Consider the following 25,448-nt stretch of genomic DNA (forward strand, 5'->3'; position numbering starts at 1 on the left):
CAACATTAGTGAAGCTCCTCCAGTTTCCATAATACCTGAAGTAGAACCAGTGCTTATGTTTTATGAGATTCTAGCTCAAAATCATTTCTTAAGAATGTCAGTTATTTATTTTGCATATGATGCTAATATTAGTTATAAGTCATTATTAAAATACAGTAGGTTGGCTATGAAAAATAGCAATCTAAGTGAAACAAAATCATTGATGCTGACCCTCTGCTTATTTGGAAAACAGCTTTTTAAAAAAATAAAATATAATCATGATGCAATATAATTATTCTTCTCTTTGCAAAAAGGAATAAAAAAAGACCCTAAAAATCATATAGAGAGATATAAAATAGTCACAGCAAACAGGAGAATGGCTTCTGCTTAAAAGTAATTCCTCCTTGATCAGTTAATCCATGCACTTTGATCAGCAAAAGTACCTGGGGTACGAAAAAACTCAAATGATAAATATGCAGAGTGAATCATTAAAATATGTAAAAATTCAGCCGTTCCAAAAGATATGCTCAGCCAGTGAATTATACAGGAAAGCTGGCTAGGTACACAACTGGGGACCATAAATTATGAAAGTGGATTACTCAAGTATGCATCTTCATTAAAAGAATTTTTTGGGGGGGAGGAAATCAGATTGCGTGTCTCTTGACAATTAAACAGTACAATTGGAGCTTCAAATAGTAACAATGGGACTACAAGATATTCCGCTAAACTAGTGAAGCAAGTTTTTGTTTACAAAAAACTGCATACTGCAGACAAGGATCATCTCAGACAATTGGGTTTATTTACCAATTATAACTTTTAGATGAAAATGGAATATGTGTAACAAGTCGGAATGTTTACAGTTCATTAGCAATAGGGTTTTTTTAAAAAAAAAAAAAAAAAAGAGGAGCAAAAAAAACCAAATCTTGACTCAGGAATTGTTTGGCTTATTTAAATCTTTCCCTCAGATGCTAAATAGTTAAATAAGCCAAGATAAATGTGTTGATTTATCTCAACATGATGATTTATATGAAAATAGCCAATCACTTCAATCAGTCTAAAACTGAAGGGATCAATAATCTAAACAAATATGTGGGATAAGTGGAAATCACCCTAATATTTTGAGATTGTTTTCTAGAGTTTGGCTTCTTAGGCTGAGAGAAAGTTACTGTCCTAAGGATTGCGCTCACAGTTTCCTGGTGAGTTTCTGGTACCTTAAGCCCTACACCACCAAATTGGAAGATTAATATTTTTTTTGAAATTATTTTGTTTGTCAGCCTTGCAGGCAAACTAGATAAGAAACATACCCTGATAAGTCAATTCTACTTTATCACAAGGCTGCAATATATTAAGAATTTACAAGATTGAAAACTATATTTCTCTGCTGCACCTTTACAAGCCCCCTCCCCCCAAAAAAAACCTAGGGAGGGTTTATCTGAACATTTTGACTTGCCTACTTCCCAGCTTCGTCTATGCTGTATCTAAATCTGATTGATCCCACATACCTTACATTTTATTTTATGCATAACCATTATTACAAACCACAATAGTGTTCGACATCGTGCCAGTATAAATGAAATAAGCTCATCACTAAGGCTTAGTGTGATGTGCAAACTCAATAAATGACCCCTTAGTTAATTAAGGGATTAGGTGTCCTACTTAAACAAAAGATTATTATAATTATGAATCATACTGACAAGAGGCTAATTGCAATAAATCGTACCTAGCTTAGTCATGATAAATTATTATTCAATCAATTACATGATGATAAATACAGATTATGTTTTTATATGGATATAATCCTATTTTAATTTTTAAAACGTGGAATAGAAAAAATTTGAATAGAATAGAAATGAAGGAAATTTAAGGAAACTTAAGATTTAAAGCTCTTAGAACAGTGTTTTGTTTTGTTTTGCACTTGCAAACTTTTAATACAATTAAGCCAGTAAATAAATATTTTAGTTTTGCAAAGTTCGTAAAAACTATGGTGCTCAGTTTCAGTCACTGAAGGAATTCAGCATATATATGCAAAGGAAGAAAATATACACAGGTGCAAAACAGCTCCTTTGCTTGGTTTTACATTCTGCAACTAATGCAATAAAAATGAACCATATATTTTCAGCAGACTATCATTTTATATTGTTTGGGCTCATTAATTACATATTATTTCTTTTTTTTCTTTCCCCACTGTACACAGTTCCTTGTAGATCTTTATTGGAAACAGAAGCTTAATGAGAAATGCTAGCTCTAAGAAATTCACACTTGGTGCTAAAGAGTAGTAATTTATTTTCACATCAAACCTCATGGAATCTATTTTGATTATTCAATTTGAATATGTTTCAGAGTTCGTATTATTTTGTTTGTAACCTGTCAAGCACACAAAATAATACAAAGGTTAGAGGAGAACAGGAAAACCCAGCCTATCTTACACAGGTGAGAAAAGTTTATTTATTTACATGTCTAGCCCAATTAGTTATTTAATTGGATGCTTATAAAATAGTCTCATTTCCTGGTCATCTGCATAGACAAATGCTTGCCATCTCAATCTGTCTATAATAATTATTATCTCTTCCAAGTGTATTCCTGTAATCATGAAACTGTTCATTCATTTTATTGTTTCCTCCTTCCTCAGCTTGCCAAGAATAATGCTCCCCCTCACTACTTCATTGTCCACTAGCACCACCTGTCTAAAGCATGTGAGTTCATCCTTGCAAATCATTTTCTTTTTTCCAATATGAACTGATTGGGGTTCACTCCATCCCACCCCTCTCTGTCCATGGTGTTTGCAATAACCATTTCTGGATCCATAATTCAAAGGTATTTAGCTTCCATATTTTCATTGTCTACCTTCCCTAACTGTACATAATTACTGGAAATACTCCTTTTCCTCTATTAATTCAAATGTTAACAGGATTAAATTGCCTCCTTGGGATTTTTTTTGTCTCTGATTTATTTTAATTTTATAACTTTAAAATTTTATCATTTTGTTATCAGAGAATGTCCTATTCTTGTTGGTCTTGTCTGAGTTTTCTTATTGCCTTCTTCCTATAATGCATATCTCCTTTTTTTAAAAAATCCAGTATATTAGTTATCTTGATTTTTGAAATCAGGAAAAAAAAAACCAATTGTTGCTTTCATTTTTTCACTGTGAATTGTAAGTTCCCTGAGCACGTTGGTTAAGATTAGTCTAAAAAGAGACCCTTCTCTGTTGTTGGCTCCTGCACTATAGAATATCCTTTTGCCAGAGGTGAAGCAGACCTCAACTCTTCTAGCCTTCTGAAAAAGGCTCAAAACGTCGCTCTACAACTTTGTGTGAAGGTACAAAGGATCAAGCAATCATGGGAGCTTCCCCTCCCTCTATTAATTCAATGTTAACAGGATTAAATTGCCTTCTTGGGATCTTTTTTGCCTCTGATTTATTTTAATTTTATAACTTTACAATTTTAATCCTAAATTAATTTTAATATTAACTTTATACACTGCTTTATATGCTTATAGTATACTGTACATCACTCAGAGCCCTTTCTTTGGGAAATGGGTGGTTTAGAAATAGGAAATATAAATAAATAAATATTATACTGACCTCTTTAATATTTAACATGACCTCCCAAATTTCCACTTTAACTTTGAGAATGAATCTTCCAGTTCGTCTTTACTTTCCAGTAACAAAATGACGTTATTTTATTTATTTCATTTGTTTAGCAAATTTATATGCTCTCGAACTCACACTCCTGTGGATAGTTCATGATGATTTTGAGGATCTCCTAGTTTCATTACAACTGTCCTGTACTCCCTAACTTTACCAATATATTATATTTTTTGATATAAAGTAAATAGATATGAGGACAATACAGAGTCTTATCTCACTTCCTTTCTTATTTTGAATTATTTGATTTCTCCATATTCAATTCATGGAATAGTTTCTTAATCATTATAAAAGTTCCCCAGAAAAATAACCGTGTTCTGCAATTCCCATTAACCTTAATATATTCCATTTTCTGCCAGGATCTGAAGATTCAAAAGTCTGCTCACAGTTAACAGAGCAAAGGTCAGTCTCCTTATATTCTTTTGCTATTTCTGCTATCCATCTTACATTAGTTATCTGACAATGTGGCTCTTTGCCTTTTCTGAAACCTGTCTTGTTATTAGTCATTTTGTTCTCCATGTATAACTCATTTTTTCTTTATCTTATTTTTTTCTTGCAACATAAATTATTGCAATAGTTTAGTAATTTACACTTCTTTCACCTGCCTTCTTTTTTTCAGCATTTGAAAGAACTAGAAATTTCTCGCTTTAACAAGGACAAACTACGTACACCAACATTTCTGCAAATGTTACAATATAAAGCTCTACTATAGCTTGTTCTTGGCAACAGGCATTTTCTAACATTGAAGCACACATAAGGTATGTTAAAAGTTAGTACACATTTTGAAAATAAACAGCTCTTGTGTGAGGAATTCACATGTGAATTTTCCAAGTGGACTGTAGCTAATTTATAGTTAGATCACATATTTTCTAGTTGCCTCATTCTCTTGAAAATTTTGCTAATTCTACTAGTCAAGCACAGTCAAAGAGAGAAAAAAACACCATTACATCAAAAAGCACTTCTTTTATACCACCTGAATATCAAATATCTGTATTCACCTAATAAAGTATAACACTGTATGTCATATTCCCACAGTTACAGTTAAATAGATATGGACCCATATATTTCAAGGTTCACATATACTACAGATTAGATCTTGGCTTCCAATCTAAATGGATTGGACTTACATCTTTTGAGTTGCATTCTGATGTACTTTTATCAGTATCCACCCTTTTTGGAGAAACTTGAGGAATCTCTTTGCCTGTAGGAATTCTTTGCTGTAAGATAAGAAACACACATGTCAATATCTTTCCTGGTTGCAGTTGAAAACAATTACTTCCTGAAAATTGGAATTCTGTTATAGACCTTTGCATTAAAACATTCAGTAGTACATTTTTTTAATGTCTATGGATTGCTCCTGAGATATAGAAGTGGAATAAAGCTTTCTCCACTGAGATCTTCCTATCCCATTCTTGTATGGACTAGTATGAATTACAGGAATTGCAGTAGGAAAGATAAACACTATATATATTGAATGAAAGTGTTTTCTATGATCCGAATAATTTCTATTAGGTGACAGCAATATTTTAGTCAGTTTCTTTCTACCATCATGTTTTTTTGACTTATCATGAACATCTATCCAGAAGAGCAGAAGGTCATAGAATTCAAGTCAGGTTGCACAATGTGAAACTTACCTACAAAATTTGGATGTTGACAGTAGTAAGTAAAATACCTTTCCATCTATACATGCTTTAAAAAAACCATTCACCTCTTCCATTTCTATATCATTGCTGCCAGTAATTATACCACATTATTTGTCTTCTAAACAGAAGTCCATGGAGTGGTCAAGGCAGAGACTAATAATAATAGAATTGTTTGTTGAGATCGGTGGCTATAGGAATCAAATAAAATTAATTAAAATATGAAAGTGTTACATCATCATAACACAATCTCTGTGCATTTTATGAATTGTATTTATTTAATCCCTATGGTATTAAATAGATTTGTGAAGGGGGATGTAGCTTGCATTGCAATCATGCAATGCTACTTTTGTCATTTTGACAAAAATATCAGATTCCCAAGGACAGCTTTTCTTCTAGGCTCAACTACTGCAAAAAAGTTGATCCCCTAAACTAAATAGTAAAAATCATATTTTTAGAAGAATCTAAAATGGGGAGAAAATCTCACAAGGGGACTAAATTATATGACTTTCAGAATAGAGTTGGAAGGGACTTTGGAAGTCTTCTAGTCCAACCCTCTGCTCAAACAGGAGACCCTATACCATTTCAGTCCAGTGGTTCTCCCGTCTCTTCTTAAAAACTTCCAGTGATGAAGCACCCACAACTTCTGAAGGCAAGCTGTTCGACTGATTAATTGTTCTCACCGATAGAAGTTTGTCTTTAATTCCAGGATGCTTCTGATTCTGATTTTCTGATGGAAAAGTGACAATATTTTTTTCCAAAAAGTCAAATAATAGAATATTTAATATCCACAATTTGTTTCATGTTACATGTATCATTTTAGTTTTCATCATCAATGCATTTAGAAAAAAGGAGCTTCTGATCTGTAGCATTTTAGGAGGAAGTTTTTTTCACAGCATTGTGATTCAAAAATTAACAGTTTAAAAAGTTATATTCTTCCTCTCCCTACGTTTGTCAACTATTACTTAGATTAGCTTCTGTTCCCTGTTTCAAAGGCTTAGAGAAAGATAGTCAAAAGCTAAATGTCCTCTGTACATCTATATTCTAGAAGCCATAAACTATAATATCGAATACATTAATTTGTTTCTAACTTCCAGGCTAAGTGGTTTGTTTGTTTTTTTCACTTCAACTGCTTGGGTCCTATGTGTAAATTGGATTCAAATGACTCTTTGTTTCTTGATTTCAACATTTTCCTCCACTTTGGCCATACTGAGACCCAGTTTTTTGTTGGAATCCAAGTTATCATGGCCCTGAATTGTTGAATTCTTCTGCAACTGTTCATCCATCCACCTATCACCTCTTGTCAGGAAATCAAGCATCAATTGCTTTTCTTTCTGTGGAGAATATGTTTCTGAAAACAAAGCAGTTTTCAAGTTCTATCCATCATTTGGGGAAGAAAGGCAGAATTCTTCTCAATTTCATCTTATTGAAGCATGAACAAAGAAACAGCTACTGTAATTCCTCTCCTGAATCTGAAGGGGAAAATCAAACTCACAAAGGCCCCTTCTTTCACGGCTGACAGACATGAAATGGTGGACTATGGAAGACATTAGGGACTGAATTGCCCAGGATGTGCCAGTAAAGAGAAGAAAACATTCTGTATGTGGAGGAAGAAACCTTAAGAGTTTATTTCTGCAGCAGGCTAGGGAAGACAACTGTCATACAACGGAGGAGACTCTCTCCCTCTCTCCCTCTCTCTTTTCTTTCCCCCTCTCTCTGTCTGTCTCTCTCTGTGCTCTCTGACTTTGGTTGTTTGGTTGTATATAGTTCATTACTTATAGGTTCTCCTGGGTAAACCAGACAGGTGACACAACTCAATAAGCTAATTTTACTTTATTGTTTACAGAATCTTGCAAGTCTGAAGGTACAAACTCTCTCACTTTTGCACTTTTAACCACCTGATCAATTAGGGCAGGTCCTTCCTACTTTATTTTTCCTCTGACCACTAATCCATTGGAAGGTCTTTTCTCTCTTATCTGATTGTTTCCTAGAGAGCATATCTTCTCCTTGTCTCCCACACTCAACCATATGTTTCATACTGTTAAACAGAAAAGGGTTTTCCTCGGCGGGTTCAGATTTCCCAGCTGAGAGAGCGTCCCCGGCCTGAGTAAATGAATTTAGGATTTAAACAAGCTGCGTTTGAAAGCAAGTTGTCTTTATTATTTCAGGAAAGCCAGACCTACAGTGATGTAGATCAGCGTTCCTGGGTGAGCTGACCCTGACATACAGTAAGTGTACATTTTTTATACCATTTTCCTCTTTGAAGTCCTTTTGTTTTCTTTGTACTATTGTTTTATCACTTTTTGTGTGTGCCTTTGCTAGTGGTTCTAATCCTGCCTTGTGTTTTGTTATTCCTCTGCCCTAAAATACTTCCCATGGAGCTGGGATGAGCCCAAGTGTCTTCTACTGTATTTCCTATTTTTACATTTTTGCCCTGAGCTAATCAGTCTTTGTTGCCACTCTGACCTTTTCCTTTTCTTAAGGTAACTTCTTCCTGCACTTCCTAGGTCTTTTGTATTATTTTCTATTCTGCAGCTATTCCTAATTGTCCTGATATCCTGGTAATTATTCTCAGAAGGTTTCTTTTAGAATGTATGCTGGCTTTGTTATTCTAGTGATTTCCAGTTTGGTTATGGGCTGTACTGGTCTACCTAATACAACACGGTCTTGGTGAAGTTCCCTTCCCACAATACATGGGATCCCTTTCAGTCGGGTTTCAGGCCTGGTTACAGCACGGAAACTGCTTTGGTCGCACTGATCGATGATCTCTGGCGAGCCAGGGATAGAGGTCACCCCTCTATCCTTGTGCTCCTTGACCTCTCAGCGGCCTTCGATACCATCGACCATGGTATCCTTCTGCGACGGTTGCGAGAGATGGGAGTGGGAGGCACCGTCCTTCGGTGGTTCTCCTCCTACCTCTCGGACAGGTCGCAGTCGGTGTTGGTCGGAGGGCAGAGGTCGATCCCAAGGCCCCTCAATTATGGGGTGCCACAGGTTCGGTCCTGACTCCCCTCCTATTTAACATCTAAATGAAGCCGCTGGGTGAGATCATATGCCGGCATGGGATTAAGCACCACCAATATGCGGACGATACGCAGCTGTATTTGTCCGCCCCGTGCCAAATCAGCGAAGCAGTGGAAGCAATGTGCCAGTGCCTGGAGGCTGTTAGGGTCTGGATGGGAGTAAACAAGTTGGCACTCAATCCAGACAAGACCGAGTGGCTACTGATGTTCCCTCCCAAAGATTGGCCAAGTATTCCATCTCTCTGGCTGGGGGGTGAAATTATACGCCCCTCAGAGAGGGTTCGCAATTTGGGAGTCCTCCTGGATCCGCAGCTGACTTTAGAACACCATTTGTCGGCTGTGACCAGGGGGACCTTTGCCCAGGTTCGCCTAGTGCACCAATTGCGACCCTACCTGGATTGGGAGGCCCTTCAGATAGTCACTCACGCCCTTGTGACCTCAAGACTGGATTACTGTAACACACTCTACATGGGGCTGCCGTTGAAGAGTGTTCGAAGACTTCAGCTAGTCCAGAACGCGAGCGATCGTGGGTGCACCCAGGTACACCCACGTTACACCTATCCTCCATGAGCTGCATTGGCTACCCATTAGTCTCCGAACTTGCTTCAAGGTGCTAGTCGTCACTTATAAAGCCCTACATGGCATCGGACCTGGGTACCTGAGAGACTGCCTCTTGCCAATTACCTCCCATAGACCAATCAGATCGCACAGACTAGGTCTCCTCCGGATTCCATCTGCCAGCCAATGTCATCTGGCGACTTCCCGGGGGAGAGCCTTCTCTGTTGCAGCTCCAGCCCTCTGGAACGAGCTCCCCGTGGAGATCCGGACCCTTACTACTCTCCCGGCCTTCTGCAAAGCCACGAAGATCTGTCTGCTCTGGCAGGCTGGGGGGGGGGGTTGTTGTTGAAATAGCCAGCTCCACGGTAACAAAGAATGTTGTGCATTTTAAATTGTTGTTTGTCTATTTGTCTATTTATTCCCTTCCCTTGTTTATTGTAAACCGCCCGGAGTCCTTCAGGAGTGGGCGGCATACAAGACCAATAAAATACAATACAATACAAATACATCATCCAATTACACAGCATCATCATGTAACCTAGTTGGGTAGTGAGTATGGTGACGTTACTTAATTGGACTAAACATCTGCAAGCAAACAACCAAGGACTCCACAGAACTATTATCTTAAAAAAATGCTAGCAATCCATTTTCATCCCAGGCAAGCAAGAAGTGTTGATTAGTGTCTTTTCTAGCACTTGCTGAATCAATTAAGTTTATAAGGGCAAATTGGGCTGAATTAGGCATTTCTAACAAAATTTAATACTTTCATTTTAGCATTAAAACTTATGATGATGGCGATGATGAACCCATTCATACATGGGAAGAAATATCAAGTGTTCCTCAGACAACTATTTGTGTGAAATAGGGTTTCCTGCCTGAGCAGGAGGTTGGACTAGAAGACCTCCAATTTCCATTCCAACTCTGTTATTTTATGTTCATGGAATGTGACAAATGTCTTACACAGAAGAAGGATAAGTGGGTAGACAGATAGGTTTCAATAGTTTTGAAAATATTTTCTTGATCCTTATATGGCTATGAAAAATAAGTTAGCAAAAGTTTGAGTCAAACCCTGGTTTCAAAAAAACATGTTAAATCACTTTTGTTCCAGCTGACAGATGTAATGGAAAAAGATGATAACTAAAGACTGTGGAGCAAAGAGTTAATATTAAGAACCTCTTGCATTATGAAGTACTGGCATTAAATGTGAAGAAAGGTGATAAAAGGTAGTTATTTTCTTGATAGATAATGCAGCACCTGAAAAGCCCACCCAATTAAAATTAAACGTTAAAAATAACAGCTTATCTCAGAAATCCTCTCTTCTCATTATGAAACAATGCAAAACTAATTAAAATGACTCTACGAAGAAAGGTGAATACAGAGTCAGATAAATAATTTAAAAACGCTGTAGGTTAAAATGTTGTTGGTTCTTCATTCTTTTTATTGCTTTATGTCTCTTCTGGTACAAGAATATTGACATTCAAAAGGTCTTTTACTCTAAAGGATGAGAAACAGATAGTTCAATTTTAAAATATTAGTTTTGCATCTTTGAAAACAGAATTTACTTTTCTATATAATTTGGATTGTACAGAGATTATAGAAGGATCTGATCTAAAGTTCCAAAATGGTTGAATTTAACAAAGATCACTATGGAATATTTTAATCCTAAAAGTGGAATGAGATTAGAAGAATAGAATTCCTCTGCCATTATCTGTTACAAAAAAACTACAACTGTTTTTGTGTGTTCCTAGCAAATTTAGAAGAAATTTACAAGCAAGCCTGGAGCATTAGGGAGCCATCCACATTTAATAGAATTCAGTGAAGGAATTTTTAGTTAAGATCTTTGAAATTAATATTTCTTACAAGAATAAATGTGTTAAGAAATTGAAATTATTTAAAAGCAAGAACGTGTGTAATAATTTCATCACTAGCACCACCATAAAAGGCTTTTTGTTTCAAGATCAATTACAATAATAAATATTTGACTAGCTAGTATGATACATCTGGTCTCAACAAACAGACTAAACCGAACAAAAATTGCTTAATATTCTATAAATAATACATTTGCTAATATTTTTGCAAAAAAAAAATGATCCCAAGAAGGAAGAAAAAACCTGAAAAAGATTACATAATTTGAAACACTTATGTAGAATCAAGTAAAGTCATTAGGATGTATTTACAAATCGTTACTCACATATGACAGAACAAATTACATTATAACATGGATGTAAAAGTTTAGAAATATTAATAGAACCATGGGAATAATTATTGGCAAAATAATTTTGAGGGTTAAAATTTAAACAATGTTACAATTTGAGAAAGAATTGCTATAAATAGTATATAATTCTGCTGATGATTGCCACAATGGACAAATAATATCACAATAAATGTTGGAAATGCTACGATAAAGAAGGAACATTTCACCATATGTGATAGTTATGCAAAAAGACTGAGAAATACTGGAAATAAATGCAAAACATCCATAAAACATGAAAATAGCATTTGAATTAAACCCACAAATATTTCTATTCAGTGTGATTCCCCCCACCCAAAAAAAACATAAATGGAAAGCATCACAAGTAAGTATATGTTGACAGCTTTAAGAAGCAATCTGGGAAAACATTGGGAAAAAGAAATCTTTTTGTCAGTACAAAATTGGGAAACTGAAGTTGGAATATAATACACGGCAATGGAAAAATTGACTCTATATATTCACAGCAAAAATCAAGAAGGAATGGTTCTCTTATATACAACATATTATATAAGCAAGATAAACTAAGAGAGAATATGGCTTTTGAAAAAAAAAAAGACAAATTATTTAAAGCTAATTAAAACAAATCAAATAAAAATAGCTCCATGCATCCAAAGCAAAATATAAGTATATCTAAGAGACAAGGCAAGGGGGACTATAATAATGTTTTTTTTCTCATATTTTTCCTTTTGGGGGGACGGGTTGTTTGTTTGGCCTCTTATTTTTTTAACAAAATAATCATGTTTTTTCTTCTACCTGCACTCTAAAATATGTATTAGTTTCTATTTTATTTTTCTCTTTTCATTTGCTGTTTGTTTACCTTTCTTAAAAACACACCATTGTGAATCCGGGGTGGGTGTGGGTGTGGGGGAACCAGTAATAGTAGTTCCTTCTTTGGAAAACTACTCTGTCAGATTCTAGATACTTACACTATAATGAGTTATGAATAAAGGAAAAAATCTGTTTACAAGGCATAATGAATACAGTACAACTGATTATTGGGTATTGAAATGAAAACAAAAGCAATGAACTTCAATTTTTTTTGTTCAATTTTTTTTGTTCTGGTCGCCACGATGTAGAAAAGATGTGGAGACTCTGGAAAAAGTGCAGAGAAGAGCAACAAAGATGATTAGGGGACTGGAGACTAAAACATATGAAGAACGGTTTCAGGAACTGGGTATGTCTAGTTTAATGAAAAGAAGGACTATGGGAGACGATAGCAGTGTTCCAATATCTCAGGGGCCGCCACAAAGAAGGGGGAGTCAAGCTATTCTCCAAAGCAACTGAGTGTAGGACAAGAAGCAATGAGTGGAAACTAATCAAGAAGAGAAGCAATTTAGAATTAAGAATAAATTTCCTGACAATTAGAACAATTAATCAGTGGAACAACTTGCCTCCAGAAGTTGTGAATGCTCCAACACTGGAAGTTTTTAATAAGTTGTTGGATAACTATTTATCTGAAGTGGTGTAGGATTTCCTGCCTAATCAGGTGGTTGAACTAGAAGACCTCCAAGATACCTTCCAACTCCGTTATTCTATTCTATTCTAAAATTAAAACAAACAATGGAAGGCTAAAGACAGTTCTGCGGAATCACACAGAAGTTGGCTTATGAGTTTTATAGATTATAAAGTGACAGGTAAAATCTTCTCATGCTTGTCTGAATATCAAGTTTCAAATTCACAGTCCATTTAATTTACACAGATGAAGCTAAACTTCATTTGTGTTTGCAAGTACAAAATGAAAACATGTTAAAAACATGTTACTTGAAACTAGAAAGCCAGCCAAGGTCATTATTTCTCTCTAAAATGCTTTCCAAATTTATTGCTGGAGTAAATAATGCACATTCCCGTTCCATTGCATGGTTCCCAATTTTTAACTGCTTCTATTTATTTCTCCTTTCTTTGGAAACTGCTTAGCATTTCATTTTGCATTATTGTAATCTTCTTGGTCTTTCATTATCTATGCCTTGTCTAATGCTGCCATATCTCTGTGCAGGATACTGCTAGTTAGAGATTTTTTTTAAAAAATATTGGTGTGTTATTTCTTTACCAAAACTAAATGTTAGCTTCTTAGAATACTTCTGACACAAACTCTGATAGCAATGCTTTGCATTTTAAAGAACTCACTCAAAGTGGTAAGCAAGAAATAATCCCACATCCATGATTCAAAGGAGGAAAACAAATTAAAAATGTGGGTTTAGCAACATGCTCCAACTACTTTTGAGTGAAAATTAGCTTAAAGCTTTCAGGCTTAGTTAGATATTAGGTTTGTGCATGCCTTGACAATTATTCATTTCGTATGCCATGCAAGTTCACTTGCCCTTCTGTTATTAACATAAGCTCACCCTTTTTTTCCAGTCTTCTACCTGAATCTGAAATAAGGAGGACACTGCTTTAAGGAACCCATTAATTAAAGTTATATATCTCTTAAAGCAATGACACTTAGGGAAAATAAAAAGCCTGAAGAAAGTAGGGCTATTTTAATGAATACAGGCTCTTCTGTACCCACATTAGGCCCAATGCATTTATTTTGAGTCATTTTGAAAATGTGTACTACCTTATCAGTCATAATCTTAAGCACTTGTTCTTTTAGTACCTATGGCAGAGGTATCAAACTTGTGGCTCGCAGGCCAGATGCGTCACGTGCTGGCCACGCCCACCCCAGTTAAGGGGGAATGTCACAATATGTCACGTGACAATGACGTGACAATGCAAGTGTGACACCCCTGACCTATAGCAACATGTTTCAGCAGGATGTCAGCTCATTCATTCTCTTCTTTTCTTCACTGCTGATGGAAGGAAGAAATTTCAAAGATTCCACTTTTAACAACCACAATTTTAGTTTTGAGTTATTGAAACAGACAAGTTGTAACTTGTGTTTTATTCTAATTTTTTTATCCTAAATATAGCTTAGAATATTTTTAATTGTTCTATTGGAATAGTATTAAATTGTTCAAGATATATATTTGTTAGATGCAAAAGACAGTTGTTCTTGTGGAGGTTTTCCATCATTGCAAATTTATGCCTAAAATTAGATTCTATATCTTTATCTCTCTCCCATTATTTTCTTTTAAAATGTAACCTGATTTTTAGTTTGAACAAGATTAGCACCATCCTTGCTTTCCAAAAAGTCAATTTGCTTGTTCCTCCTCTATTCTAGAGTCAAACTAATATCAAACATATTCTGTACAAATTCTCAATTGCACTGTAGCTCACTTTGTATTATCTTCTGAGAGGAAATAATTCCTGTGTATTATCTTGCACAGAAAGAAAACTGATATGTGCAATTTGTGAGGGAATGAATGCTTCATTCTTGAACTGCATTTGTCGTCTGAGTGTTGTGAAGAAGTTCAAGGGATGTCAAACTATGATTGTTGATTTACACATGGATAGCAGAGAAGAAAAAAAAGGGGAACAGAAACCAGTCCCATATCATTTCTACATGCATTGAAATACTGCATACAAGCATTGAAAGAAGATACTGTATGGCTTTCATCATTCTGATATATGTGACAAGTCATGTAGAAGAAAGGCATCAGGTGGCCGTCCCTATCACAGTTGGGATTTGATTACAGAATCAAATAAAATATAATTGAAATAATGTCCTTCTTCACAACATTTGCCCAGTGTAATAATTTAAAATGATGGGAACATCACTGGGAGGAAAGAGGGAAGGAATAATATTAAAAGGTGAAATATTTCACTTCTCACAAATAAAGGGAACAAATAAATGAAACAAGAACTGCAGCTTTGTTTTAGTAAATCAAATGATGGCAATCAGTTGAACTGAAGATATCACTTATTAAATCAATATATGACTTGTGTAGATAAAGGCCATGGGTAATCATTTAGATTTATTCTGAATTTAGATACAAATATTTCAAAATTCATCAAACATCTCTCTTTTGGTTTCTTTACTTTTTTTATCTTAGAAGTATGACATCTTAAATTAAAATATCACGACCCTGTTATCAAAGGGTGCTTTGATTGCACCCTGCACACATACACATGGATATCTTGCAGTAATTGTTGACACCTGAAACTTTATTAACAAGATTTCAGAAATAATTAGCCATTACCTTCTTTCTAGGGCTAGCTTTGTATATAAAGTGGGGTTAGGAGTCATGGTCTCCTGACTTCAAGCCTGGTGTCTTAACTGCTTCACCAAACTGGCCCTCCGCTTTTAAATTACTCATTTTCAAATTACTTTTTGTCATACGATTTTAACTTAGACAGGTGAAACTTATTTAAATGGGCTAATTGAGGGTGCTTGCTGCTTGAAATAAAGCTGTGGTAGCACAGTTTGAGGGGGGAAAGTTGATATTAGCATTTGGGGGCTCTTGTGCTATAATGTATTTATTTGTCACAATCAAAAATACATAGTGGTGGTATTAAAACTGTGGCCAACATAGACTCTCAGAGAGGATGGTGAGAAACATCTTTGGAAATATATGTAGAACATTGTTTTCCCTTATTTGAATTGCAAGGGTTAAAGGATCCCCTTAAAATCTACTCATGAGTCTAACATTTTCCACTTTTGGAATATTCACCTTGATGTGCCATGCAAAGCCAATGTCAGTTTTGTGCCTGGTTTATATGTATGGATGTTTCATACATAAATGTAAAGGTTTCACCTGTCCATTCATGTCTGACTCCAGGGACCACGGCTCATCTCTGTTTCTTACTTAAGGGATAAGGGATTATCCGAAGACACTTTTATGGACAAGTGGCCAGCATGACTATTCACAGAGATAGACAGAACACTGTTACTTTCTCACTGAAGTGGTACCTATTGATCTATTCACACTTGCATGATTTTAAACTGCTAGGTGGGCAGGAATTGGGAAAGGTAATGGGAGCTCACTTCATTGACTTGCCAGCTGACATGCTCAGTGTCTTTAAATGCTGTGCCATCACTGCTGTGCCATCAGAACAATAAATCTTTGAGTTGGCATATCAGAGAGGAAAAATATCACTTCTGAAAGGGTTAATATAAAGCTTTATATTTTTAGTAGTACCCTCTACTTCAATTATTTTTTTCTTTGAATAACAGATTTGTTTTTAAAAAAGATTTTTCAGTTTTCACTTACTGTTTACTTATGGGGAAATCTAATCTATGCAACAATGAAAGAAGAAACGTAATGGAATGTTTCTTGCAATAATAAAACTCCTTTTTGTTCTAGATCAGCACCGAGTCCAACTTAATCTTAATAAATACTTCTGTCAATTCCCTTTTTCTGTCAGAGAGCAGCATCCTCTTAGAGTGAGTTGAGAAGTAACAAATTCAATTTAGTTCTTTCTTTTTTAGCGTGGTCTGAGGTCACCAACAGAATGAAACTTCCCAGCAATGTGGAAAATGAATATTGATGCTTTCAACAAAGGTTTTTATCATACAAGAGCAATTGGCTGCCACATATAAGAGGATGAATAGAAAATAATATTCTTCCTGACAGTGGCCAGAGCAGATGCTCTTGATGTTTATAATACATTCACTTTCATGAATGAAGGAATAATAGCTTTAAAGCCATACTGAAGAAATTTTAGGCCACTGTATGCAATGAAAAGCATTGCATATGAAAGATTTGTCTGCAGAATATTTAATTAAAGATAAAGTTGTTCTGAGCATAAGAATCAAGACTGTAGGATTCTTAGCAGTACAAACTAATACCTGAAAAACACAACTGATATCCAGTATGTCAAGCAGCAGAAGCTATTCACTCACAACTCAAATGTATACTTTAGTATTAGCCATCATCCATAATAATTCAGTGTAAAGTTGCTATAGTGAAAAAAAAATTGTTTAAACAGATTGTGAAAATATCTTTCATAGTAGTAGATGTCTCTCTTTAACTTAAAGTTTCTTCTTCATAATGATGCATGCTATGAGGAATATACAAATAGCACTGAGAAGAACACAAATAGAATTAAACAGAATAGAAACAAGAATAATTATTTGCCATTCTGAAGAGGCAACTGAATAGATTCATTTGATGTTTATAGTTCAGAAGAAAAATCAAAGCCTGAGAATTTGCCTGAATCCCAAAATGTTAAACAAATGAATTCAAAACGAACATTACTGCATTTAGATATACTGTATGTGCACAATACTTTACAAGCTAAATGCATTAGGTGTATTTTATCACATACGAATGAATAAAGCAAGAACATACTTTTACCCATTTAATACAGCATAAGATTGATACAGCTTTAAACACATGCCTTTATTTTCTCCACCATACAATAATAATAGGGAGCACTCCAGGAGGATATATAGGGCACCATAGAAAGACATACAGGTGAAACTCAAAAAATTAGAATATCGTGCAAAAGTTCATTATTTCAGTAATGCAACTTGAAAGGTGAAACTATATAGGAGATAGACACATTACATGCAAAGCAAGATAGTTCAAGCCGTGATTTGTTATAATTGTGATGATTATGGCTTACAGCTCATGAAAACCGCAAATCCGTGAACTTTTGCACGATATTCTAATTTTTCGAGTTTCACCTGTATCTGTAACTGAGGTTTTACTTACAGAGAAATCACTTGAATGAGGTTATATCTGTCAACATTATAAACTGTATATAATTGACTAATAGTTCCTAGTGCCAATTATAATATGCTAAAGAAAAAAAATACTATATCCATTTAACCTTTAGGCTCTTATTACCTTGGGGATTCCTAAATCACTGAAATCTTGACTAAACTGTAATAAATTGCAAATTTTGAACTCAGAATCTGCTTTTCTATACTCCAGAAAATCAAATAATGCTCAACCATTCCAAGTATTACCTTTGTTCTAAGAGGCATATACATAATCTACATTCCTATTACATAGTGACAATTTTTTAGCAATTTTACCACACTATTAATGAAAAATATTTTTGTTTCTGTCTATATATTGTGCCTAAATCCCATTTTTTTTTTTAAAAATGGCTTTTATGTTATTATCTGTGAACTGCCCAGAATCATTTTGAGTTGAGTCTAATATGTTAAACTGAACTAAATATATAAACAAGACCTGATACTCAGTTGAATATTTTAGAACAGTGGTTTCCAACCTTTTTTTGGTCATGCCCCACTAAGCATCTCTAAAATCCTGGTGTCCCCCTCTGACATATAATTCTTATTTTACTCAAAAAGTGAATTCTACTCATGCAAAGGAAGCCTAAAAGGCCATTAACCTGGTTTAAACAATGTTCAAATTTAAAAAATCAAATTGCCCCCCCTCCTCTGTGGGGGGAACCATTGTTTTAGAGGAAAGGAAGGGCGTATAAAGAATCAGCAAAACATTGGAGCTTAATACTTATATTTTTTATTATTTCAGTGATTTTTGGTGGTGTTATTAAAAAAAAATTCTCTGAAGAGTATTTGTTGGGAGAGAAAAACAGAGAAGCATTTGTAGATACATCTCAAAGCCATCAATGTGTTGAAATTTAATGTGCCATAAACATTTTCCTTGCATTTATTTTTATTTTTGTTTTGAATCTGCAATTTCCATCTCTTAGGTGTCTAGATAGATTGCATTATCTAACAGTATATCTAATCTAATTTGAAAGGATTGAGGCATGCCTGCCTCCCCAGATATCACTGAACCAAAACTCCCAGCAGTTTTAGTCAGCATGACCAATTGAGAGAGAAGCTAAGAAAATGCTGAAGTTAAACAAAGCCTAGGGAAGCAATGACTTTCCATCTGTTTCTAATGAACTTGTATGAATGCATTTTTATTAGCTTGAGAATGTTGCAAAGGTTAACTGAATGAAATATGCCAAAGCAGTTGTTTTGAAACAGAATTAAAACATTTCATTAAAAAAAAAGATCATAGTCTGAACTCAGGCCTACTGAATACAGGAAGTATGATATAGTAGATATGATGCTGAATATATAGGGATGTGGTGGTCTAGTATTTAAGATTCTGAGCTTATCGACCAGACGATTGGCAGTTTGAGACCCAAGTACTGCATGATGGAGTGAACTCCCATTCCTGCTTTACCTCCTGCCAATTTAGCAGTTTGAAGGCATGCAAATACAAGTAGATAAATAGATAATACCACTTTGGTAGGAAGATTCCATGTGACTTGGCATATAGTCATGCCAATTACATGACCCTGGATGTGTCTTCAGACAATGCTGGTTCCCTTAGATAAGCATGACTCCCTAGAAGGCGACATAATTGGGCCAGTGATGGGTTGCCAGCTGGTATACTACCAGTTTGTTCATGCTTGCATGCATGCGCAGAAGCATCCAGGTGGGTGGGCAGAGCCTTGCATTGCACTACTACCAGTTCAGCCAAACCAGGCCGAACCAGGAACAACCCACCGCTGAATTGGCCAGCGGAAATCTTTATCTTTATCTTTAAGATTCAGACTCAAGTCTACCTCAGCCATGACAATTTACTGTGTCATTTCGAGCTGGTATCTTTCTTTCAGCCCAACCTCCCCAGAAGATAATTATGGAAAAATATGAAGTATGCATGATTATACCTTATACATAAATGATGGAATATAAATCTAACAAATTAAAAAAAACTAATTCAAATTTTATTATATGACTATGCTTGGTTAAAAACTGTTTTTTGATTGTTGTGTTTCATATGCAATAGTCCTTAATTTTACGATTTCTTCCTCTGCTGCACCAGTTACTTCTATTCAGGTAATGTTAACAGCATCATGATTTATTTCTAGTAATTTAGCATTCTGCATTTTTGCTGTCATTTCCACAAACAAAGCCAACTTTTATGGAATCTCATTCCAAATGCTAATGAAACATTTAGAATGATAAATCTGGTGCTACTTAGTTTGACCTGCTCATTTTAACAGACATGAGTTTTGTGCCTTTTAGAAAATTGGAAGGCTGCTCTGATTTCATGAGTTCTTTTAGGGGTAATTTCTATAGAATAGGACTGTCAAACTCCTGGCCCATGGGCCCGATCATGATAAACTGGCCACGCCCATGCCTGGTTTAGCAAAGGGAAAAAAAGTCACGATACCTCACGTGATGACAACTTGCTGACCTGAGTTTCATACATCTGCTATAGAACATGCCTAGGTGCTATTTGGAAAAAGAAGAATAGATAAAAGTCATAGAGAAAGAGCTCTATATAGAACAGACTGTTCTTATAAACAATGGTGTAGAACATATAAAATCCCTGTTTTCTTCAGTTATCCAGTTTGCTCCAAGGCTTAAGTTCTTCAATGATGCTCTATTTAAATTCTTATAACTGTGAAAAATGCTTATCAGCCAAACAGACCATAGAATATCATCTGTTTGCCAGCTGGAGATGAAGTGCTCTAGGTATTCTTGCAGATGTTTTAAGATTTTTGCAAGTCTCTAAACATTGTTTTGGCACTGTCATCTCTTCAGCCACTGTTATCTGTGCTTTGTATCATATTATACAAATACAGAAGTTCACTTTAAAACAGATCCTTTTTAAACATATGGCTTTTAAAAAAATAATCCTACACCTCTATTTTTCTAAATTAATTTGTGATCCTCCCTTCTACCAAATTACAGAGTGGAATTAAATAAGGCTTTGTATTTCATGTAAAATAAGCATCCCTCAGTTAAAATCGGACAGTTACTTAATGATGAAAATGAAATGCTTGGCTAAGAATTTCTCTTTCACACAACTTTGCCAGGTTTCAGCAGGCTTCAGCTGTTCATCAGCAAATGTTTATCTTTCAGACATATTGATCAGTGAATCATCTCATGTGCCCCACTGCTCACCATTGAGATACTGCTACTCAAGCACTTTCCCTATGCCTTTAACATTCTACAGACGCTGAGTTATTCTTGTCAATTGGCCACATGCCTGCAATAGAAATTGCTGTAGACATCCAAGTATTGCCAGAACCAACCTGTCATTTCTCCACCTGATATACAAAGGATTAGAAAAACCAATCTCCCCACCCTCAAATCCTCTAATCATCGAAGCCATAGATTTTCTGTGCTTGCTTAGTCACATTCATTATGATAAAGGCAAGTAGAAACAAGAACAATGTGTCTGCAAAAATACTTGAGCCCATATGCAAAGGCACCATGGTGCCTCAGAGTCACCGCAGCTGAGGGAAAATAGAAGGGCCATGTTGCTGGGACAATGAGTAAGGGTTTAACACAAGTCCAACCAACATTTTAAAAAGTTTGCTTAGCTGTCTGAAAATGGTGCCATGGGGAAAATGAAGGAGAGGGATTGGTGCCAAAATTCTTTAAAACTTGTAAGGTTTTGCAATCCCTATGAAACAGTTAGCAGTTTCCATCCGAGGCTGCTACATGGATTTAAATTAGCAGTAGCAATAAGACTGAATGTTGACAGTGGCAGCTCCAGTGATGGAAGAGCCAAAGGAGACCATATATTAGATACTAATAGAGCTGGAAGAGAAATACTTGATAGAATCCCTGCTGCAGAGGCAACGTTTTTGTTCTTCTTGTTGTTTTGCCACCCTAGAAGTTTCCTCAGAGCAGGCAACACTTGTCCTGGAAGGAGAGTAAAAAATGCCAGTGCCAGATTTCTTTTCTGAAGCCTTTTTAATTGCATGAATTGAGATTAGACACACAGAATCTGGGCAGTGGTTCTGACTTAGTCATCCCCCAAAAAACAGAATATTGCATTGAACTCCCAGTTACAATGATGATTACTACATTGTTGGAAGAAATGTTGGACCCTTGTTGGAAGGTAAAGATAGATTGCCATGGAGAAAATCTATTTATGTGATTGCCAACAACTTAGTGGTACATAATCTGTCATAATCAATTATTTAAAATGGCAGCAATTTCATGCTTGGCTAATTGACATGCTTTCAGAAAAGATCTGAGCAAGTGGAAGAGCAAGGCATAGTATCACCACGTTTTGCTACTGCATTTGAAAATACAGGATACAGTTATTCCATTAGCTAAAAGGAGCATGGTAAGGCACGCTAGAACCGTCTTTTTGCACCCCAGGAAGTTATTGTATCACCACATTCTCCTCAGAAAAAATATTTCTCAGTTTTTCAACTGTAAGATGTGTGGACTTCAGCTCTCACAATGGCCCAGCCAGCATTTAAAGTCCACACATCTTAAAATAGCTAAGATTGAGAAATATGGTACCAGAATCTACTGTAATTTGTAGGCATTATGACAATCAGCCACAGGCTTTCTGTTGGTGCCTGGAAGTTTCTGGTCTGAGCTGATTTGCAAATATTTATGTATACAGTTCCTGTATTCAAGTGCATGGGTCTGGTTGATATATGTCTCTAATAAACAGTAACAAGTCAACAAAATCCACATAATAAAATGAACAAAAATATAACTCAAAATAATTTGTGTCAGGAAAAAGCTCATCCAATACATTATTAGTCCTCAGAGTCAGTGTTTGAAAGGGGGGAAAATCCAGGTCTTTAATGTTTTTCTAAAGACAGGTAGGATGAGACAAACTGAATCTTAAGGGGAACCTAGTAACAACAGATGGGATCAGCAATCGAGAAGACGTATTTCCTGAGTCCTGCCAGATGATATTACCTTTGTGATGGTAGCCCAACATGCCAAGTACAAGGACATGTTTTGGCATACCAAACACAAGAAGAATCAGCCCTCAGTGGGATAGCAACCCAGCAATATTAATTGACACCAATCTTTGAAATCCAAGTTGCTTTCTCAGTACAGATGAACGCACAATAGCCGGGTTATTTTTAGATATACATCTCACCACAGTATGCTTTTCTTCAATCTCCTTTAGGCATGCTATTATGTCATGACACATTCTGAATGGCTTGGTACCAACATGCATCTAATTCTAGATAATGAGCTTCAATTGGCATCATCAACACAAAAGAGAAAGAGAAAGAAAGAAATTTCCAAAGCAAAAAGTCCAATTTTAATTAATTTAGAGGTACTGAATTTGAAGCAATGAATAGCTTTTGAAGTAATGAACTTCAGAATTCTCAAGTACTTTTCAATATTTATTTATATGTTTAAAAATAGTAATATTACTTAAAGAAAAGTGGCTATGTCAGTTTATTCCAATAGTATAAATACAGTATTCAACAGTATAAACTATAGTATGTCACAAATACCCTACACCTACTTTATCCCAAGTATGCTCATACTCTTCTATGCAAATTATTCTTCTAACCTGGAGCCTACTTAGCAAGTTGTACTGTTTTCTGCTTTCTAATAAATAAGAAATAAGTACAGGGTACTAAAACCTATCAGGATGCAGTATATGTAGCAGTCTATGGATTTAGTGGATCAATAATGGTTTGCAAAGGTTATGAAACAGTACAGTGAAAGTGTCCATGCAATGGTCAGTATCATAGAATGTTTTATAACCATATCAGCGGTGAGTTGCTCCCTGATCAGGTGAACCAGTAAGTAATGGCAGTGGGAGGCTCTGCTCACCCATCCAGATGCTTTCTGCGCATGCAGAAGCATCGAGTGTGCGCGGGAGCACACCCAACTGATCATTAAAAAATTGGCAACCCACCTCTGTGCCCTATATGTTATTACAGATGCAATTGTATGTTTTAAAAGCTGGGAGATATAGAAAGTATGATGGTTGACATTAGAAATCACTGCTAAAATAATCATGTTTATGTGAAAGTTAAGAATAGAAATGCATAGGTGAAACAGGAGTTAAACTTTTTGTGCCCCTGCCATTCTCATTCATTGAATTTGTGGTAAGTGATATTTGAGCCTGTTGAATTTTTAAATGCAATTCAAAGCATTTTAAAAACCATCTTGTAAAGAATCCTGAATATCTGAAGAAACGTGTTGTAGTCTGAACCCCAAATAACTAAGGTTTTATTTGACAATTGGAAATAAAGGTGATTGCAGAAACACTGTTTACTCTGATAGTCTGATATTATATATTTGTAGGAAGAAAAATCCGGTCCGTTCCCAGCTGGGGAGAAAGGCACTGGAAATAAAATGGAGGCTGACGGACTGCAAGGAAAGAAGGTTTATTTGGTTTCCAAAATTTCAGTGACAATAGCAATGTTTCTGGATGGCTGACCAAATGGCTGAGTGAGGAGTTGATTTTTATGGATTCTGTTTGAGAGGTTCCCGGGGGTTGTACAATGTAGTGAGCCTTGTACCTTTGGCTATTATAACGGTGCAGGTTAATCCTATTATGTCCTAGAGGTCATGTTCATGTCCTTAGAATTTGGGCGAGGAATGTGATTTAATGAATCTTTGTTTTTCTACTTTTTATTCCGTCTGAGGAACTGTGCTGAAGGTGTTTCATTGTGTATAAGATGGATTGGATTTCTTAATGTGCACAAAATATTCCATCACTAAAGATTTCAGGCATCAGTTGTAGTCTATTCCTATAGCAGGAAGATGGGCTGCTTTCTAACTTTAAGAAAATGTGTCCTTCATTTCTCCTTTGGCGAAATATGATATTCTGCCTCTCTAATATTAAGAATAAGGATATTTAATCTGGGGCGGGTGGATTCCTACAGTCCTTATTAATTAGTTTTAAGCAGCAGCACAAAAGCAGCATCTAGGATCTGTCCTTGGTTTGTAGAAACACAAGTCTATTGAAATACAACCCACACTAGTGTTCCATTTCCAAAATAACACACAACCTCCCACAAGAGGAGCTATATATGAATATTTCAGGATGAGTACAAATCCATTGCAGCAATCCAAAACATCAGCAAGAGAAACCAGACTGCATATACCAACAAATGAATATGCATACAGATTTGTATTTAAAATATCTGATCATTCAACCCAGTGCAAGTTAGCAAAGGATAACGCTGTCATACGTCATCTCAAAACTACTATTAGACTACTATAACAACACAGCATCATGATAGCACACAATTAGCTAAAGCCCTTCAAACATCTTAAGTAAAACCAAAAGACCTAATAGCCCAGGGATAAAATAAAACCAGAGTCAGCTACACCATGTAGAAATACGACTATAACAAGCACTTATGTAGGACGGCAGGCAGAAAAATAGTAGAGTGCATCCATGAACACAACTAGCAATCAGAAAACTCAGTGAAAACTCTTTAATATTGAAATACTTGGACAGATGTAACTATATTTCAATGGGGAAATTGAGTATCTAGACCAAGATAAATCCAAAACTCTAGGGAATTTTTGGAAGCTTGGATTTCAGACAATCATTCATCAATGTGACACATAGAGACATCAATTTATACACCAATCAAAAAGGCAATAAAAACACTAAAAAGGAAACAAACAAACAAAAAAACAGAATACATGCTGTCCAGCGCCAATCCCAGATAAACGGATTAATGCCAAAATTTGACAATCAAGTTCTAAACAGTAATCTACCAAGGGGGGGAAACATTCCACAATGGCAGGGCAAGCTAATGTACATAAACAAGGAGGCAAACTCCACACTCAC

The 25,448-nt window shown here is 35.6% G+C and overlaps 1 protein-coding gene across 1 annotated transcript in view; it reads right to left on the reverse strand.

Moving 5' to 3' along the window:
* LUZP2 (leucine zipper protein 2) overlaps positions 1 to 25,448 on the reverse strand; it is a 372,060-nt gene that overhangs the window by 13,118 nt on the left and 333,494 nt on the right. The window contains 1 exon segment of the mRNA XM_032227123.1: positions 4,750 to 4,839. Within this exon segment, the coding sequence (XP_032083014.1) occupies positions 4,750 to 4,839 (90 nt within the window).

The sequence above is a fragment of the Thamnophis elegans genome, chromosome 1, assembly GCF_009769535.1.
Source record: "Thamnophis elegans isolate rThaEle1 chromosome 1, rThaEle1.pri, whole genome shotgun sequence".
NCBI lineage: Eukaryota > Metazoa > Chordata > Lepidosauria > Squamata > Colubridae > Thamnophis > Thamnophis elegans.